Source organism: Pristiophorus japonicus, chromosome 1 (assembly GCF_044704955.1).
Source record: "Pristiophorus japonicus isolate sPriJap1 chromosome 1, sPriJap1.hap1, whole genome shotgun sequence".
NCBI classification, from domain to species: Eukaryota; Metazoa; Chordata; class Chondrichthyes; family Pristiophoridae; genus Pristiophorus; species Pristiophorus japonicus.
In genome coordinates, this window is record NC_091977.1 from 100,013,990 (window position 1) to 100,031,668 (window position 17,679).

The window sequence follows — 17,679 nt, forward strand, 5'->3', positions numbered from 1 at the left end:
GACAAATAAATCTATGTTCATAAATTCTCTAGTAAAATAGCTACATTTTTATAGGTTGCGTATTGGGACCCAGAGGTAATCTGCGCTCTGCAACCGTAAAAGCAAATCTATTATTATCCAAGTATTTTCAAGGCTCAGTGAGATAGGCAATATAGCCACTAAAATCATTTTAGAAAAATGTTTTGAGCTATTTCATTAGTTGGCTTTGTGCCACTTACTGGCTCTTTATTGGTTACTTTTGCCGTGTTTTCTTTTATATATTTTTCAGTTGCTCACTGATAGTATAGTACTCATATTAGAGCCATTCAGCATCACAACATTACTACTGATTAGTTATCGGTCCTTGTTTTATTTATTTGAGCCAATCATGATTTATTTCCTTTAGATATTTTCCATGTGTGACTCTTAAGGGTTGATATTAACCCAGTGGGAACAGTGCGGGCAGGGGAGAGGGGATTACCTCCTGCATTATGGGAAAGGTGACTTGGAGAGCCCAACAGGGCAAACCCTCCTTGCATCCCCAGCTCATGGAGTAGCACATCCACCTTTCTAGCTGTCAAACAGGCTTGAGAGCTGTGCCCCCTCACCAATTGATCACAGACTTCATTTTCTGCCTCAACATAGGGTTCACCCATGCTTTGCTTTTAGCATTCCACCTCCCCCACACCCCAATATACAACATTTGGAAAGAATCAAAACATTTGAAAAAACTTTTTCAGCCCTTTTAAATTGTGGAAATTTCTCCCATCCCCGAGGCAATACCACTTACCTTTAAAATTTTCCCACAAGGACTTGTGGATATAGAGCATCTGATATTCCAATTGACCCTGCCCCATCCACGTCCCTCATTAGTGCGTTCTCTGTACCTGGGCCAATTTATGCAGGGAATACATTCTAATTCTTTAAATGACCTGATTTTGTGAACCCAGGCGAGAGTGCTAGTGGAGTTGCATGTTGTGCTTGAAGTGGTCTTGACACCATGCACTCATATGTTTCAGGCAAGATTCTAGATATTTCGGTTACCATTTGATTACAGTTATTTTTTGAATGAATTAATTTTGTGCTTAATAAGGTGAAGAATGTCAGTGCTGAGGAACAAAGCATATTCTCATTTCAGGCATCAAGTGTCATCATCCAGCACTGTCAGAATAAGAACATAACATAAACTATATATAGATATAAAACTTCTCTGAACCAACATATGTATTAATCCCAACTGGCAGATTACAGCCCCTATGGCATTATCTTGATATTTCCCTACAGTTTGTGTGTGTGAGGATTTAATTTGCTCAACTCACTCCAATTAGAGCCAGAGTGATTTTCATCCCATCAATCCAGACTGGATTTGAAACTTCTCTTGATTATCTTGATCCATTCCTTTTTTTTAATTCATTCACAGGATGTGGGCGTCGCCAGCAAGTCCAGCATTTATTGCCCATCGCTAATTGCCCTCGAGAAGGTGGTGGTGAGCTGCCTTCTTGAATACAACTCAGTGGCTTTCAGAGGGCAGTTAAGAGGAGTCACATTTAGGCCAGACCGGGTAAGGACGGCAGATTTCCTTCCCTAAAGGACATTAGTGAACCAGATGGGTTTTTATGACAATCCGGTGGCTACTATTTACTGATACTAGCTTTTTATTCCAGATTTATTTAATTGAATTTGAATTCCACAGCTGCCATGGTGGGATTTGAACTCATGTCTCCAGATCATTAGTCCATGCCTCTGGATTACCAATCCAGTAACATAGCCACTATGCTACCGTAACCTTTCGGTGCCAGAAAAAATATCATTAATGTATTTTCGAACAGGACATTTTTTTTTTTACACACACCTTCCACTCTATTCCTTGCAGTTCAAAAATAAATCTTTTCTCCTCGATTATGATATTCTTTTTCGATTCTGGTAAAAATAGGTTTCTACATCCAACAAGCTCAGTGTCCCTTTCATTTAAAAGGTTCAGCCGAACATCCACATCAGCATTCATTAGATTTTTTCTCTGCTCACTATAATTCTTAATGGCTCTCCTTCTACGTTCAAGTCTTAGTGTCCACTCCTCATTAATCCTTTAATAAAAGAATATAAAATGAGATGAGATTTTTAAATTTTCCCAAAAATTGGTGTAGTTTCAAAATCATATCTTAAAATGTTAGTAGACAGAAGTTCCATAACATCATTGTAAACCAGTGTTGCCTTTCACCAGCCTATAAACTATTTTAAAACTATCAAACTTTTCAAAGCATTATCAGCTTATAGGAAATGTGCATTTTTTTAAAATCAGAGATGAACAGGTTGCTATTGAATTTACTTTAACAAACAATTTGGACATTGTTTAAGCAGCAAAAGATAAGTATCTTAGAATTCTGGTAAGTATTTTTGATCCATGAATTGCTTTGGTACAGCACCAAACACAGCTTACTTTGCCAATGCACTTTTCTCCTGCCTTTCTCTTTCTCTTTTCTGTCGTTCTTTATGTTTTTTTATTCTTCCTTCCCATAAATTTCTTGCAGAAGACAGATCAAAAACTACAACAACAGGAGCCATTTTGGCGCCTTCTACTCTCCTTTTTATCTGTTGATAGAACAGTCTGCAGTTAGAAAAGAATAATCTTCGAACAATTTCAATTATAAATACAGAATTTTAATTAATGTCATGGTTATTTGTTGTTGAAACTTATGTTGGATACAGGATTATACCTTTTTTTCTCTGATTTTTCTACTCGGCAATTTCTTAATGAGTTAATGTGGCCGCAGACGTGACTCCAGGATGGTATGTTGCCTCCCTGGTGCCAGGGTCAAGGATGTCACTGAGCGGCTGCAGGGAATTCTGGGAGGAGAGGGTGAACAGCCAGAGGTCATGGTCCATATCGGGACCAATGACTTAGATAGAAAGAGGGATGAGGTCCTACAGGCAGAGTTTAGGGAGCTAGGAGAGAGATTAAAAAGCAGGACCTCAAAAATAATAATCTTCGGATTACTCCCGGTGCCGCGTGTTAGTGAGTGAGTACAGAAATAAGAAGATAGAGCAGGTGAATGTGTGGCTGGAGAGATGGTGCAGGAGGGAAGGCTTTAGATTCCTGAGGCATTGGGACTGCTTCTGGGGGAGGTAGGACCTGTACAAGCTGGACGGATTGCACCTCAACAGAGCCGGGACCAATATCCTCGCGAGGGGGAGTTGCTCATGCTGTTGGGGAGGGTTTAAACTAGCTTGGCAGGGGGATGGGAACCTGAGAATAGATTCAGAGGGGGGGGGGGGGGGAGTAAAGCTGGAATTGGAAAGCAAAAATGTAGAAAATGAATTTGAAAGTCAGAGGAAACAAGGGCAAACTAGTCAACAAGGAGGTCTGGCTATACTAAATGGAATATACTTCAATGCAAGGAGTATAGTGAATAAGGCAGATGAGCTGAGAGCACAGGTAGACACTTGGGGTATGATATTATAGCTATTACAGAGATATGGCAAAAAGAGGGGCAGGTATGGCAGCTCAACATTCCTGGTTACAGGATTTTCAGACGGGATAGAGATGGGGGTAAAAAGGGAGGGGGGGTTGCGGTATTGATTAAAGAAACTATTACAGCTGTGAGGAGGGATGATATGTTAGAGGGATCATCAAACGAGGCCATATGGGTCGAACTGAAAAACAAAAATGGGGCGATCACACTGCTGGGCGTGTACTATAGACTCCCAAATAGTGAGAGGGAGATAGAAGAGCAAATATGTAGGCAAATTTCTGAGAAGTGCAAAAACTATAGGGCAGTAATCGTAGGGGATTTCAACTATCCTAATATTAACTGGGACAACATTAGTGTGAAGGGTATAGAGGGTGCGGAATTCCTAAAATGCATTCAAAAGAACTTTTCTAGCCAGCATGTAGCAAGCCCAACATGGGAGGGGGCGGTTCTGGATTTAGTTTTGGGGAATGAAGCTGGGCAGGTGGAAGGGGTATAAGTGGGAGAGCATTTAGGTGCTAGGTAGTTATGGAAAAGGACAAAGTTAGACCAGGAATAAAAGTTCTAAATTGGGGTAAGACAAATTTACTAAGCTGAGAGGTGACAGCCACTTGAAGATAAATCAGTGTCAGAGCAGTGGGAGGCATTCAAGGAGGAGATCCGCAGGATTCAGGCCAAATATGTGCCCTTAAAGAAGAAGAGTGGGATGAACAAATCCACACCCCCCAGATGTCAAGGACATACAGGGTAAGATAAAGAAAAAAAGAGAAGCTTATGACAGACACTGAGGGCTAAATACTGCAGAATCTCTCGAAGTATAGAAAGTCCAGGGGTGAGATCCAAAAGGGATACTAGGAAAGCAAAGGGAGAGCATGAAAAATTCTTAGCAACTAAAATCAAGGAAAACCCAAAGATGTTTTATAAATATATTAAGAGCAAGAGGATAACTAAAGAAAGGGCCATGAGGGTAACCTGTGTGTGAAGGCAGAAGATGTGGGTATAGTTCACAAAAGAGAGGGGTGATGCAGACTGATATCGAGGAGAAGGAGTGTGAAATATTAGATGAAATAAACATAGTGAGAGAGGAGGTAGATATTACGGGGTTTAGCAGCTTTGAAAGGGATAAGTCCCCAGACACGGATGAAATGTATCCCAGGCTGTTAAGTGAAGCAAAAGATGAAATAGCAGAGGCTTTGACCATCATTTTCCAATCCTCTCTGGCTTCAGGTGTGGTGCCAGAGGACTGGAGGACTGCTAATGGTGTACCTTTGTTTAAGAAGGGAGAAAGGGTTAGAGCAGGTAATTACAGGCCAGTTAGCCTAACCTCAGTTGTGGGAAAATTATTGGAAAAAGTCCTGAAGGATTGGATAAATCTACACTTAGAAAGACACAGGTTAATCAGGGATAGTCAGCACAGATTTGTTAAGGGAAGGTCGTGTCTGACTAACTTGATTGAATTTTTCGAGGAAATAATCAAGAGAGTCGATGAGGGCAGTGCGTAAGATGTAATGTATATGAATTTTAGCAAAGCTTTTGATAAGGTCTCACGTGGCAGACTGGTGATGAAAGTAAAAGTCCATGGGATCTAGGGCAAAGTGGCAAGTTGGATCCAAAATTGGCTCAGAGACAGGAAGCAAAGAGTAATGGTTGATGGGTGTTTTTGTGACTGGAAGGCTGTTTCCAGTGGGGTTCCGCAGGGCTCAGTGCTGGGTCCCTTGCTTTTTGTGATATACTTCAATGATCTAGACTTGAATATAGGGGTATGATTAAAAAGTTTGCAGACGATAAAAAAATAGGCTGTGTGGTTGATAATGAAGAAGAAAGCTGCGGTCTGCAGGAAGATATCAATCAACTGGTCAGGTGGGCAGAACAGTGGCAAATGGAATTTAATCCAGAGAAGTGTGATGTAATGCATTTGGGGAGGGCTAACAAGGAAAGGAAATACATATTAAACGGTAGCACATTGAGAAGTGTAGAAGAACACAGGGACCTTGGAGTGCATGTCCACAGATTGCTGAAGGTAGCAAGCCAGGTGGATAAGGTGGTTAAGAAAGCATATGGAATGCTTGCCTTTATTAGCCGAGGCACAGAATATAAGAACAGGTGGGTTATGCTTGAACTGTATAAAACACTGGTTAGGCCATTGCTAGAGTACTGCATGCAGTTCTGGTCACCGCATTACAGGAAGGTTACGATTGCACTGGAGAGGGTACAGAGGAGATTTATGAGGATGTTGCCGGGTGTGCAGAATCTTAGCTATAAGGACAGATTGGATCGGCTGGGTTTGTTTTCCTTGGAACAGAAGAGGCTGAGGGAAGACCTGGTTGAGGTGTATAAAATTATGAGGGGCCTAGTGGATAGAAAGGGCATATTTCCCTTAGCAGAGGGGTCAACAACCAGGTAGCATAAATTTAAAGTAATTGGTAGAAGGTTTAGAGGAGATTTGAGGGGAAATTTCTTCATGCAGAGGGTTGTGGGGGTCTGGAACTCATTGCCTGAAAGGATGGTAGAGGCAGAAACCCTCACCACATTTAAAAAGTACTTGGATGTGCACTTGAAGTGCTGTAACCTGCAGGGTTACGGACCTAGAGCAGGAAAGCGGGATTAGGCTGGATAGCCTCTTGTTGGCCGGCGCAGACACGATGGGCCGAAATGGCCTGTTTCCGTGCTGTAAACTTTTATGATTCTATCATTCTATGATTAATTCTGTGCCGATCTTGTCAATGGGAACTTATACTAGGCCTGGATGGGAACTACCTATGGCTCTCCATGCAGTGTCTAGCTGAAGTACTGTGGCACTTCAGCGCCCAGTGAGTCCCGCCTGGTTCATTCCAGAGCTGGCTCGAGCCCTGACTCTGATTCACATTGAAAGTTCAGATCGGTGTGAAACAGAAATCATAGCACCAATGTGAAGCTTGTAATGTAAATATGCCCTAAGCCTTCAAGCTAGAGTATCATAAGGCTTGCTCTGGAGCCAAATTGGCTTTGATCAAATGGTGTAACAGCTACTCATTCACTATGGGTTCTATGATTTTTCAGTGTGTTACCTACTATGGGATATCGGGAAATTGTGCTCAAAATGTGTCAAAAATTGCGCTGGTTAGGTTATAGTTTAAGTTTCCACTAAATACATTTGCATAATCACAAACATAAAATTTTCCATGAACCAAGGAAATCAGGATTGGACATAATGTTTTTTTTGGTTTTTCATCAAAACATATTCCTTTCAGTATTTAAGAGAGGTAACCTGGTGCAGTTTTATTAATTCAGTTGAAAATGGGTTTATCACAAAAAATAAGCCTTTTTAATAAGTGTCCAGTTCTCCACCTGTGAGTAACCTCATTTTAAATCACTAAAAATGACTTAAAATAAACTGGACTGAACTATTTACACGTTTCAATGGTGTATAAATGTAAGTATAATGTAGTAATTAACAATTTTTTGGTATGTAAACTCTGTTAAAACGTGCCTGTATGCCTAAGAAAATAAACGCAATTTGAAGAGCCTTCCCTAACCAGGGCAACCGCAGAAACTCATAGGACTGGATTTTCGGCTTTTGACATTTCGGTGCAGTAATGGCAGTCCTGATACCGTCTGGAAAAGGTTTGCGTCCTCGCCTGCAAATTTCGCCAAAAAATGAGATTCCATGATCAGGGGCGCTAAATCAGACGTTAAACAAGGAAGTTTGTACGCCCCAGCCAAAAATCACGGTGTTAAAAAAAGGTGCCATTTTGTGCACGCACAGACGCGTTTCAATTTTCACTGGCGCAGTCGGGACTTTAGATCACGTGGTTTCTTGCGCGCATGTGCAGATGACCCGGCCTACTTCGGCAGAGATGGCACAGCAAGAAGACGGGCAGCGTGCCAGAAGATTCTCTGCAGAGGCTGCTAGGCCTTAGTGCAGGCCGTTGAAAGGAGGTGATCTGCACTCCATCTGATTGGGGGAGGGAGGCCGTTGCCCAGCATTTTTAAGAGAATCTGGTGGGAGATTGCCCAGGAGGTGTCAGCGGCAGACACGGTGGCCAGAACTGGCACACAATTCTGCAAGAAGTTCAACGACCTCACGAAGTTTGTCAGGGTGAGTATCCTTCACATTTATGTAGGCTTGCCATACTTCCAAGATCAATGTCTCACACAATGTTAAGCCTTTGATGGAGCTACCCCTTCTCAATGTGTTGCAGGCCATGGTGTGGGTTGTAGAATGCTGCAGAAAGCTGAAGGCTCACTTCTCCAGCCATTGCCTCTGCATTCAAGATGCATATACCCTCTTGTACCCTAATCTTTGTCAAGCATCCTCGCACACCATTCCCACTGCTAATATGTCCCGAGGGAGCTCCCCTGCTAAACAGCTCCTCGGCCCTCAACCTCCCCCTCCCACTGTCTAAACTTCCCCAAGCCCCAGTCCTAGCCCTATTGGAACTGAATAGGGGGTCTTAAAGACTTAAATTCCCACCCTAACCCCACCCCCGCGAATCCCAAAAGTTCAGGCCTACCTCAGGTCTCCTGCCGCACCACACATCGGCGACTCCCGGCTGGACCACCTGCGGTGACTTGGCGCGACTTGGGCCTCCCAGCTGGACCTCCTGCAGTGACTCGGTGCGACTTGGGCCTCCTGGCTGGACCTCCTGCGGCGACTGGGCGGCTGGACCTGGCTATCAGGCCTCCACCTCCTCCCCCCCGCATCTGGACCTCTCCTTCCCCACTGATGGCCTGGTCTCCTCTCCTTCTTCAGCACATGGTGAGTACAATGGCTGTGATCCCCCCTGCCCCCCCCATTCTGAACCCCAGTGCACTACTGGCCCCCCCAATACCTGCCCCCAACCAAGCCTTGGACCACCTATCATCAAGGGCTCTACCCAGCACTGAGCCTGCGGCCAACACCTCGCCGTAGGCCCCTATAGCAGTGCCTGGTCTCCAGTCATCCTGGACCCTCTTGCCACTGGACCAAGACTGTACTCAGCTAAGCCCGTGTGGTAGCCGGTGTGCAACGATCATCCCACATTAAAAGAACTCACACGCAGGCATCTTCCACTCCTCTAACATGAAGTTCGGGACCTGGAACATCAGGACCCTCATGGACAACCCCAACAGCGACAGACCGGAACGCCGCACCACCATAGTTGCCCAGGAACTTAGACGCTTTGATATCGACATCGCCGCCCTAAGCGAGACCCGGCGGGGAGGGGAAGGCCAGCTCAAGGAACAAGGTGGAGGTTACACCTTCTTCTGGAAAGGGAAACCAGAGGAAGAACGCCGTCTCCACGGAGTTGGCTTCATCATCAAAAACGAGTTGGTTGACCGCCTCAAAGACTCCACCTGCGGGGCTAACGAACGCCTCATGACGCTTCGACTCACCCTATCCCGGAACCAGTGTGCCATAGTCATCAGTGCTTATGCCACAACACTCGATGCAACAGATGAGGTCAAAGAGGGTTTTTACTCCAACCTCGAAAAATCCCTGACCTGCGTCCCCGCGTGTGACAAACTGATCCTCCTCGGCGACTTCAACGCCAGGGTCCGCAGGGACACAGACCTCTGGGGAGGCGTGACTGGCAGAGAGGGGGTAGGGAAAACCAACTCCAGCGGTAACCTACTCCTGACAAAATGTCTAGAGCATGAACTTGTCATCACCAACACCTTGTTCCAATAGAGGGACAAATACAAGGCATCGTGGCAACACCCTCGCTCTAAGCACTGGTATCTGCTCGACTATGTAATCGTCTGAGCCAGGGATCGCAAGGATGTATGCATCACCCGCGCCATGACAGGAGCTGACGACTGCTGGACGGACCACCGCTTAATCCGTTCCATCATTGACATCAACATAGCCCCAAAACGAAGGGGGCAGCAGAAGCAGTGTCGCAAAAAAGTCACTGCCGAGGCACTTAAGGACCCAGCTAACCTGGCATGTCTTGATGACCCCAAGATGCAGAATGCCCACAGTGCTTGGTCTGCCCTCCAGGCTTCCATAACCAGTGTCTGCAAAGAGACGCTCGGTCACTCAACCAGGTAACACCAGGACTGGTTTGATGAGAATGATCAGGAGATTCAAGAACTAATAGATTGCAAGCGCAAGGCATTTCTGAGCCTTAAACAGCAACCCAACTCGGGAGCAGCAAAGCAGCATTACAGACGGCTAAAGGCTAAAGTCCAACAAAAAACCCGGGACCTAAAGAACAGGTGGTGGATGGAGAAAGCACAGGAGATACAGCAGCTGGCCGACAGCCATGATGTGCAAGGATTCTTCATCGCAGTCAAGGACACATACGGAGCAAACTCCCAAGGCCCCACCCCACTCCTGGCCAAGAACGGAGAAACACTCATCAAGGACACCGAGGCAGTCAGGGCCTGCTGGAAGGAACACTTTGAAGATCTCCTCAATCGAGACTCTTCCATAGCATGCTACCCGCCACCACCTCAGTGAGACCCCAACACTGCATGAGGTAGAAAAGACAGCTAAAAAACAACAAGACTACAGGAGCGGATGGAATCCCTGCTGAGGCACTGAAGTATGGCGGAAAGGCACTACTGGCGCGAATACATGACCTCACCCCTCTCATCTGGAGGGAGGAGAGATGCAGTGATCGTGACCATCTTTAAAAAAGGGCACAAGTCCGACTGCGGCAACTATAGAGGAATCTCGCTGCTATCAACGACTGGGAAAATCATCGCTAGAGTCCTCCTCAACCGTCTTCTCCCCGTGGCCGAGGAGCTCCTCCCGGAGTCACAGTGCGGATTTCGTCCATCTGGGGCATAACGGACATGATTTTTGCAGCGCGACAGCTGCAGGAAAAATGCAGGGAACAGCGCCAGCCCTTATACATGGCCGCCTTCGACCTTACAAATACCATTGACACTGTCAACTGCGAGGATCTATGGAGCGTCCTCCTCCGTTTCGGATGCCCCCAACGACATGCAAGCCGTGATCTTTACCAACGGATCCATCACAGACCCATTTCACGTCCGGACCGGGATCAAGCAGGGCTGCATCATCGCCCCAACCCTCTTCTCAATCTTCCTCGCTGCCATGCTCGACCTCACAGTTGATAAGCTCCCCGCTGGAGTGGAACTAAACTACAGAACCAGTGGGAAGCTGTTCAACCTTCGCCGTCTCCAGGTCAGGTCCAAGACCACTCTAACCTCTGTCGTCGAGCTACAGTACGCGGACGACGCCTGTGTCTGAGCACATACAGGGGCTGAACTCCAGGACATAGTCGACGCATTTACCGAGGCGTATGAAAGCATGGGCCTTACGCTAAACATCAGTAAGACAAAGGTCCTCCACCAGCCTGTCCTCGCAGCACAGCACTGCACCCCGACATCAAGATCCACGGTGTGGCCCTGGACAATGTGGACCACTTCCCCTACCTCGGGAGCCTCCTATCAACAAGAGCAGGCATTGACAATGAGATCCAACACTGCCTCCAGTGTGCCAGTGCAGCCTTTGGCCGCCTGAGGAAAAGAGTGTTTGAAGACCAGGCCCTCAAAACTGTCACCAAGCTCATGGTCTACAGGGCCATAGTAATACCCGCCCTCCTGTATGGCTCAGAGACGTGGACCATGTACAGGAGACACCTCAAGTCGTTGGAGAAATACCACCAGTGATGTCACCGCAAGATCCTGCAAATCCCCTGGGAGGACAGACACACAAACATTAGCATCCTCGTCCAGGCCAACATCCCCAGCATTGAAGCACTGACTACACTTGATCAGCTCTGCTGGGCAGGCCACATAGTTCACATGCCAGACATGAGACTCCCAAAGCAAGCGCTCTACTCGGAACTCGTCCACGGCAAATGAGCCAAAGGCGGGCAGAGGAACCATTACAAGGACACCCTCAAAGCCTCCGTGATAAAGTGCGACATCCCCACTGACACTTGGGAGTCCCTGGCCATAGACCGCCCTAAGTGGAGGAAGTGCATCCGGGAGGGCACTGAGCTCCTTGAGTATCGTCGCTGAGAGCATGCAGAAATCAAGCGCAGGCAGCGGAAGGAGCATAAGGCAAACCAGGCTCCCTGCCCAACCTTTCCCTCCAGGACTATCTGTCCCACCTGTGACAGAGACTATGGTTTTCGTATTGGACTGTACAGCCACCTAAGAGTATTAGTATTAGGCAGTCCCTTGTATCGAGAATGACCCGCTTCCACACCAAAAAGGGATGACTTCACAGGTGTTTCAATAAGGGACTTGACATTCCAGGTCCCGAACTACATACTGAAGGGTGGAAGATGCCTGTGCATGTATTCTTTTAACATGGGGTGGCCGTTGCACACCAGCCATCACACGGGCTTGACAGAGCTAGGTCTTGATCCAGTGGCAAGGGTTAACCAAGACAACTGGAGACCAAGCTCTGCTGCACGGACCTAGTGCGCACACATGCTCCTACTATCCATAGATCGCAGTGTGGGTTGGCCGTGCTGCCTCTGTGCTCTCGCCTCTTCTAGGCCCCGATCACGATGCTCCTGGGCCCCGATCTCTCACTGCTCCTCCGCCCCTAAGCCACCTAAGAACTCATGCTAAGAGTGGAAGCAAGTCTTCCTCAATTCTGAGGGACTGCCTATAATGATGATACCATCACCCTGAACCGCTATGCTACCTCCTCTCACCTACTCCCAAACTTTGAAAAACCTCACTCGATAGCCGCACAGATTGAAGTGAAGGCATTTGCACATCCACACAGTGGCAGCTATTGAACTATGGAAGACATGTGTGGCACAACAGGAGGTGGACCCTTACTGAACCCTTCTTATTGTTCTTATTGCAGTCCAAGCTCTCCCACAACAGAGGGGAGATGGACAGTCTGAGCTGTTGGAGCTCACTGATGTGGAGCAGTGAGTCTTGGCCCTCATGGGCACCCCAGTTCGGACATTGGCCGGGGCCGATAACGAGCCCACTTCGGGTAGTGAGGGTATGTAAATAGAACGGGCCTGATGTGAATTCATTAACCCCTAATATGAAATGGCCCAGCCCCTTTACATGTGCATGTGCATGTGCAATGCCACCTTCCTGTTATCATCCTGTCCCCTCCCCTGCTGCTAACCACACATCTGTTGTTTTCTGCTTGCAGATGACCAGCCGCAAGTGCGACAGCCTTGTCAGGAACCATTTACATCTGGCCATGGGGGAGACGATGAGGGAGGGGATGAAAGTCTGCTGCCTGAACCTCAGCCCAGCAGTTGCCCCGTCTGCCGACACTACATCTGGGATGAACCCGATTTCCTGGGGTTTGAGGACTCTGAGGCTCCTGGCCCCAATGGCCTACAGCAATGCCGAGCATGAGGGGAAGCTCAGAGGCCAGCTTCCCAGAGGGTGAGTAGTCCCACTGAAGAACAGGCAGACGTGGACCTGGACTTGGTGGCAATGTCCAGTGAGAACACAGAGATGCACCGCGAGCTCATGGGTGCATTGGGTGGGATCCCCTTGCTGCGAGTGTTGCGAAATGCTGCCTCATGCATTGTCCCTGCATCTCAGGACTCCTGCGAGCCCATCCTTGCTCACTCACAGAGGCAGGTGGCCCCCAGCAACGACATGGCGTGCCAGAGTGTGTGGCGCGTGCAATGGGTGATGTCGCAGCAGTGATCGCATCGCAAGCACAAGCTATGCTCCAGTTTGGTGATGTCATGCGGTCACTGACTGGTGCCACCCTCTCTGTCTTCCACATTGTCCAACGGGGAAGTGATGGTGCTGAAGAAGGCCAACAAGTTGTGGTGACACATCGTGCTCCGTATGCTGAGGCCCAGCCCCGTGTGAGTGTGAGTGGTTCCCAGGAACCGGAAGGTCCTGTTCTTTCTCAGATTGACAGCATTCCGGCTCCCAGCACTGACTGTCCCACCTTGCACCTTACGCAGTCCACACCACGTGCAGCTGGTGTGCGACAACATGCAGCGCATCCTTGCAGTCAATGCTCGCTATCCTGGAAGCGCGCATGATGCCTTTATCCTGCAGGAGAGCACTGTGCCTCGACTGTTTCAGCCACCACTGCAAGGCCGAGGCTGGCTGTTCGGGGACAAGGGATACGGCCTGGTGACCTCCCTCCGCAACCACACCACAGAGCCGGATGAACGCTATTATGAGATATATATGGGCCTCAGCATACGGAGCACAATGTGTCACCATAACTTGTTGGCCTTCTTTAGCACCATCACTAAATATATTCAAAAAGGAGTTAGGTGTAGTCCTTACTGCTAGGGGGATCAAGGGGTAAGGCGAGAAAGCAGGAATGGGGTACTGAAGTTGCATGTTCAGCCATGAATTCATTGAATGGTGGTGCAGGCTTGAAGGGCCGAATGGCCTACTCCTGCACCTATTTTCTATGTTTCTATGTTTCTATGAGAGCCATGCCACCACGTGCAACATCATAGAGTGGACAATAGGAGTGCTGAAGCAACGATTCTGATGCCTGGACCGCTCTGGAGACAGCCTTCAATACTGCCTTCAACAGGTCTCGCTATTCATTGTGGTATGCTGCATGCTGCACATCTTGGCTATCATGAGGGCCCAGGCCTTGACAGTGGTGATTGCAGGGCCACTTCAGGAGGACGAGGAGGAGAAGGAGGAGGACCAGGAGCATGCCGACGCCCCGAATGAACAGCAACACAACGAGGACCAGCAGCATCCACGGCAGAGGCAGCATGCCAATGTTGGTGGCGGCAGGGCTATTCGGCGGCGGCTCATAAGGGAACGCTTCGCTCAAATGGAGTGTGCTGAGGGATGCAGCTAATAATGAGCTCGTATTGTGGCACAGTAATGCCACCTATCCATTACAAGTCAACAGTCATGCACCAGAGGCTGAAGGAAACGTTCAACGTTATATTTTACTGGAAACATATCCCTCAAACAACCCCAAAAACCCCACCCCCCTCAGAAAACACAATGGGCCACCCATCCCTTCAAATAATACAACAGATGAATAACATTTACAACATATGTACACAGACCCCACCCCCTCAAAGAAAACAAAATGGGGCATCTACCCCTTCAAATAATACAACAGATGAATAACATTTACACCTTTTCTACATAGGGCCCATGGCGTCACTTTTCATCAGTGGGTCTTGCGTAAACATTTCCCACCTCTCTGCGTCACCCCCCTCCCTCGCCTACTGCTCCTACTCAATGGGTCCTCAGTGCCTGCAGCAAGGCCATTTGAGGGCTGTTGTGTGTCTGAGGGAGACAGGACAGATATCCTAGCATGACGCACTGGACCAGCTCTGGGCCTGGAAGGCCCGGCTGCTGATAGCACCGTCTGTGAATGGGCGGCAGCAATGTGCGATGGCTGGGGTGCAAAGGTGGAATGGTAGTGTCGGGAGATTGAATGTGATGTGATATGGTGGAATTCTGCATTGGGATGGAGAATGAAACAGTTAATTCAGAGACCATGGTCCAGAACTTAAAGAAGGGTAACTTTGAAGGTATGAGGCGTGAATTGGCTAGGATAGATTGGCGAATGATACTGAAGGGATTGACTGTGGATGGGCAGTGGCAGACATTTAGAGACCGCATGGATGAACTACAACAATTGTACATTCCTGTCTGGCGGAAAAATAAAAAAGGGAAGGTGGCTCAACCGTGGCTATCAAGGGAAATCAGGGATAGCATTAAAGCCAAGGAAGTGGCATACAAATTGGCCAGAAATAGCAGCGAACCCGGGAACTGGGAGAAATTTAGAACTCAGCAGAGGAGGACAAAGGGTTTGATTAGGGCAGGGAAAATGGAGTACAAGAAGAAGCTTGCAGGGAACATTAAGACGGATTGCAAAAGTTTCTATAGATATGTAAAGAGAAAAAGGTTAGTAAAGACAAACGTAGGTCCCCTGCAGTCAGAATCAGGGGAAGTCATAACGGGGAACAAAGAAATGGCGGACCAATTGAACAAGTACTTTGGTTCGGTATTCACTGAGGAGGACACAAACAACCTTCCGGATATAAAAGGGGTCGGAGGGTCTAGTAAGAAGGAGGAACTGAGGGAAATCCTTATTAGTCGGGAAATTGTGTTGGGGAAATTGATGGGATTGAAGGCCGATAAATCCCCAGGGCCTGATGGACTGCATCCCAGAGTACTTAAGGAGGTGGCCTTGGAAATAGTGGATGCATTGACAGTCATTTTCCAACATTCCATTGACTCTGGATCAGTTCCTATGGAGTGGAGGGTAGCCAATGTAACCCCACTTTTTAAAAAAGGAGGGAGAGAGAAAACAGGGAATTATAGACCGGTCAGCCTGACATCGGTAGTGGGTAAAATGATGGAATCAATTATTAAGGATGTCATAGCAGTGCATTTGGAAAGAGGTAATATGATAGGTCCAAGTCAGCATGGATTTGTGAAAGGGAAATCATGCTTGACAAATCTTCTGGAATTTTTTGAGGATGTTTCCAGTCGAGTGGACAAGGGAGAACCAGTTGATGTGGTATATTTGGACTTTCAGAAGGCTTTCGACAAGGTCCCACACAAGAGATTAATGTGCAAAGTTAATGCACATGGGATTGGGGGTAGTGTGCTGACATGGATTGAGAACTGGTTGTCAGACAAGAAGCAAAGAGTAGGAGTAAATGGGGACTTTTCAGAATGGCAGGCAGTGACTAGTGGGGTACCGCAAGGTTCTGTGCTGAGGCCCCAGCTGTTTACACTGTACATTAATGATTTAGACGAGGGGATTAAATGTAGTATCTCCAAATTTGCGGATGACACTAAGTTGGGTGGCAGTGTGAGCTGCGAGGAGGATGCTATGAGGCTGCAGAGCGACTTGGATAGGTTAGGTGAGTGGACAAATGCATGGCAGATGAAGTATAATGTGGATAAATGTGAGGTTATCCACTTTGGTGGTAAAAACAGAGAGACAGACTATTATCTGAATGGTAACAGATTAGGAAAAGGGGAGGTGCAAAGAGACCTGGGTGTCATGGTACATCAGTCATTGAAGGTTGGCATGCAGGTACAGCAGGCGGTTAAGAAAGCAAATGGCATGTTGGCCTTCATAGCGAGGGGATTTGAATACAGGGGCAGGGAGGTGTTGCTACAATTGTACAGGGCCTTGGTGAGGCCACACCTGGAGTATTGTGTACAGTTTTGGTCTCCTAACCTGAGGAAGGACATTCTTGCTATTGAGGGAGTGCAGCGAAGGTTCACCAGACTGATTCCCGGGATGGCGGGACTGACCTATCAAGAAAGACTGGATCAACTGGGCTTGTATTCACTGGAGTTCAGAAGAATGAGAGGGGACCTCATAGAAACGTTTAAAATTCTGACGGGGTTAGACAGGTTAGATGCAGGAAGAATGTTCCCAATGTTGGGGAAGTCCAGAACCAGGGGTCACAGTCTAAGGATAAGGGGGAAGCCATTTAGGACTGAGATGAGGAGGAATTTCTTCACCCAGAGAGTGGTGAACCTGTGGAATTCTCTACCACAGAAAGTTGTTGAGGCCAATTCACTAAATATATTCAAAAAGGAGTTAGATGAAGTCCTTACTCCTAGGGGAATCAAGGGATATGGTGAGAAAGCAGGAATGGGGTACTGAAGTTGCATGTTCAGCCATGAACTCATTGAATGGCGGTGCAGGCTCGAAGGGCCGAATGGCCTACTCCTGCACCTATTTCTATGTTTCTATGTTTCTATGTCCTCCTGAGAGAGGACATCACGTTCCATTTCGACCGATGGCCTGCCACTCCCCCGGGGCAGAGCCTCAGCATCCGGAGCAATGTGGGCGAGCGCAGATTGCTGGCCTACTTTGGCACCGTTAGCTCCCCGTTGGACTGATGGGGCTCCAGACACAATGGTAGCAGTCAGTGCTTGCGTGGCATTAATTTGACCCTGCATCAGAGCAAACAGTGTATTGATGCCAGTACGCTCTGACGACATGGCAGAATGCAGGTGTCGCGTGATCTTGGTCTACCTCTCAATGGCTACTGCTGCATCAGGTGAATGGAAAGGGTACTCACCCTGATGACCATAGTAAGGCCGTTGAATGTATTGCAACATTGGGTCGCTGTTGTGGGCACTGAGCTCCAGGCTGTAACGTGCTCAACCACCTCCCTCCAGAGCCTTCTGAAATCCCAAGGCGCTCGCATTCATCCCCTTTCCAGGCTGGAGGGCACTCCAGCGACTCTCCACTGTCTCCAGCAAGGCATCAAGGGCAGTGGGCAAGAAACGGGGAAATAGCTGCCATCCTCCTTGCTCCTCCATTTTCGTGCTCTGAAGACCCTGTGGAGATGGAACTGCGCATGCGCAAACTTGAGTT

General features: G+C 47.7%; 1 protein-coding gene across 3 annotated transcripts in view; it reads right to left on the reverse strand.

Annotated features, from left to right (window-relative positions):
* Positions 1-17,679, reverse strand: part of lrrc2 (leucine rich repeat containing 2) — a 136,533-nt gene that overhangs the window by 109,031 nt on the left and 9,823 nt on the right. For 2 of the 3 annotated variants that reach the window (XR_011593421.1, XM_070881946.1), the window contains exons 2-3: positions 2,417-2,568; positions 1,832-2,063 (exon numbers count right to left, since the gene is read on the reverse strand). Coding sequence is in view for 2 of the 3 variants with exons in the window: in XM_070881946.1 (XP_070738047.1) it covers positions 1,832-2,063; positions 2,417-2,541 (357 nt within the window). In the remaining variant the exon portion in view is untranslated. The remainder of the gene's footprint in view (positions 1-1,831; positions 2,064-2,416; positions 2,569-17,679) is intronic. The other variant, XM_070881947.1, reaches the window with a different exon arrangement.